The sequence below is a fragment of the Nicotiana attenuata genome, unplaced genomic scaffold, assembly GCF_001879085.1.
Source record: "Nicotiana attenuata strain UT unplaced genomic scaffold, NIATTr2, whole genome shotgun sequence".
NCBI lineage: Eukaryota > Viridiplantae > Streptophyta > Magnoliopsida > Solanales > Solanaceae > Nicotiana > Nicotiana attenuata.
This window is the reverse complement of record NW_017673709.1, coordinates 91,675-94,297: the sequence shown is the minus strand read 5'-3', so window position 1 is coordinate 94,297 and position 2,623 is coordinate 91,675. Positions and strand designations below refer to the sequence as shown.

Genomic DNA, 2,623 nt, shown 5'->3' with positions numbered 1-2,623 from the left:
TCAACAAACAATAGACTACGAGGAGCTGACAAGAAGAAATAAATATGCAACACTGAGGATTTAGGAAAGTGAGCCTCCTGATAAGGATGGAGGCAATGAGCATAACCAGGTACAATGACTTACCAAAGGGCCTAATCCAACAACCATTCCACCAATATGATTTTCAGCACATGGAATATTAGAGGACTAAACAAGTCCCTTAACAGAGGGAGTTTAAAGACTTTAAATAAAACTGATTTGGTAGGATGTTTAGAGACTAGAGTTAAACAAAGGAGAGCAAGGAGTATACAGAAGAAGATAGGTAGAGAATGGGAATTTCTTGATAACTATTCTGAGGCTCCTAATGGTAGAATTTGGCTGTGCTGGGAAGGATCAATAGTAAATCTAGTTATGTTGCAGCTATCATCACAACTGATTCACTACCATATACAAGATAGAAACTCTAACTTTCAGAGTTATTTAACTATTGTGTATGGGTTACATACTATAGTTGATAGAAAAACTCTATGGGATCAACTGAGGGATATCAATGCACAAACTAAAGGTCCTTGGCTGATCATAGGGGATTTTAATAGTGTCTTGTCAGTAGAGGACAGAATAAATGGGGTACCTGTTCACCAAAATAAAGTGGTTGATTTCAAGCAACGCATAACTGACATTGGAATAGGTCCGATAAACAAGAAAGGGATGTAATTTTCATGGAGTAATAAGAGAGGGGTTGAAGATAGGATATACAGTCATATAGACTGCGCGTTTGGTAATACAGAATGGTTTTAGTCATATGCAGGTATTGAAACAATATATCTAGTGCCTGGATGCTCTGACCACACACCTATCCTATTAAACACTGAAGTACATAGAATGCCTGTGAAGAAGCCTTACAGATTACTGAATGTCCTGTTGCAAGAGGAGGAGGGTAAGGCAACAGTGGAACATATATGGGGGCAAGCATACAAGGGCACACTATGTACTCCATTTGTAGGAAACTGAAACTACTGGAGATTCATACTATGGGAATACAAAGAAAATATTCATCAGTGGAGGTGAAACTCAAACAAATAAAGGAGGACCTAAAGGTTATACAACAGAAGCTGAATAATGATCATTTGAATCCACAACTAATAGAGCAAGAGAAGAAGTTTCTGATACTGATTGAGAAATGGGATGATGTACTTGAAAAGGTCTTAAGGCAGAAGTCAAGGGCTATCTTGATTAAGCATGGGGACTCTAATACTAAATATTTTCATGCAAAATTGAAGGCTAGACAGGCAAGAAATAGAGTCACTTCTATTTGTACAGAACAAAATGATAGATTGACTGATCCCAAACAGATTCAGCAGGAGTTTACACAACTTTTCAAGAAGTTATTAGGAGAGGTTGCCCAATGATGCCTGGAATTGATATTAACATAGTCAGGGACGGCCATTGTTTATATTGGCACAGCAGCAGCAAATGCTAGTGCCTGTAACAAAAGAGGAGATTACAAGGGTGGTGCAAGATTACCAAGTGATAAAGCTCCAGGAATATATGGTTATCTAGCTGAATTTTTCAAAGAAAACTGGCAAGTAATTGGTGAAGATGTCATACAGACAGTAACGCAGTTCTTTGAAACAAGGAAGCTACTAAGAGAGATCAACTGTACCATTGTCACTCTCATACCTAAGGTGGCAAATCCAAACTATGTAAAAAAATTCAGACCTATTGCATGTTAAGCTTCTTACTGCTAGGCTGAACATGGTTGTGGATTATCTGGCGGGGTCTTCACAATTAGCATTCATAGAAGGAAGAAACATCTTGGATAATGTAATACTAGCCCGTGAACTGATCAAAGGTTACATTCAGAAAGCAGTTTCACCAAGATGTACAATTAAGGTGGACATTAGAAAGGCATACGACTCAGTTGACTGGAACTTCTTGAAGGACCTTATGCTGGAACTTGGTATCCCATATAAAATGGTCAAACTCATCATGAAGTGTGTAAGCACAGTCTCTTATTCTCTACTGATCAATGGAGGATTAACACCTAAGTTTCAGGCGAGAAAAGGATTAAGACAAGGTGACCCAATGTCACATTATCTCTTTGTTTTGGTGATGGAGTACTTGAGCAGATCTTTGAAGCAATTGAAATCAAATCCAGATATTAATTACCATCCTAAGTGTGCAAAATTGGGGGTGGTACATATTTATTTTGCTGACGACTTACTGATGTGTTGCAGAGCTGATAAGGTGTCTATTGAACTTATGATGAAACAGTTTGAAAAATTCTCGACTGCATCAGGTTTGCAGGCTAATATTGAGAAGAGTTCATTGCATGTGGCAGGCATCTCTACTCAATATAAGCAAGAAATACTGGAGAACTGCAGTTCACCACTGGAGAAATACCATTCAAATACTTAGGTGTCCCACTGTACTCAAAGAAACTCACTATTAGTCAATGTATGCCATTGGTAGATAGAAATTAGAATTGCAGGAAGGGTTAGATGCTGGACTGCCAGATTCTTATCATATGCAGGGAGAGTTCAGCTAATCAAGAGTGTGTTTTTTGAAATGCGAACTTATTGGGCACAAGTTTTTCTGATTCCAAAAAAATGCATGATATGGTTACTGGGATTTGTAGGAACTT

At 38.2% G+C, this 2,623-nt stretch overlaps 1 protein-coding gene across 1 annotated transcript; it reads left to right on the top strand.

Moving 5' to 3' along the window:
• The first annotated feature begins 938 nt into the window (after window positions 1–938).
• Window positions 939–1,712, top strand: LOC109217085. The gene is made up of 2 exons (XM_019381313.1): window positions 939–1,268; window positions 1,413–1,712. Exons 1-2 carry the CDS (start codon window positions 939–941, stop codon window positions 1,710–1,712), a joined length of 630 nt encoding a protein of 209 aa, XP_019236858.1.
• Window positions 1,713–2,623: the final 911 nt, after the last annotated feature.

Bases quoted from the DNA above. Each gene is read 5' to 3' on its own strand.
- LOC109217085 (XM_019381313.1), top strand. From the start codon at position 939: ATGGGGGCAAGCATACAAGGGCACACTATGTACTCCATTTGTAGGAAA. The intron at 1,269-1,412 runs GCAAGAAATAGA...ATATTAACATAG, and splicing joins CAAAATTGAAGGCTAGACAG to TCAGGGACGGCCATTGTTTA.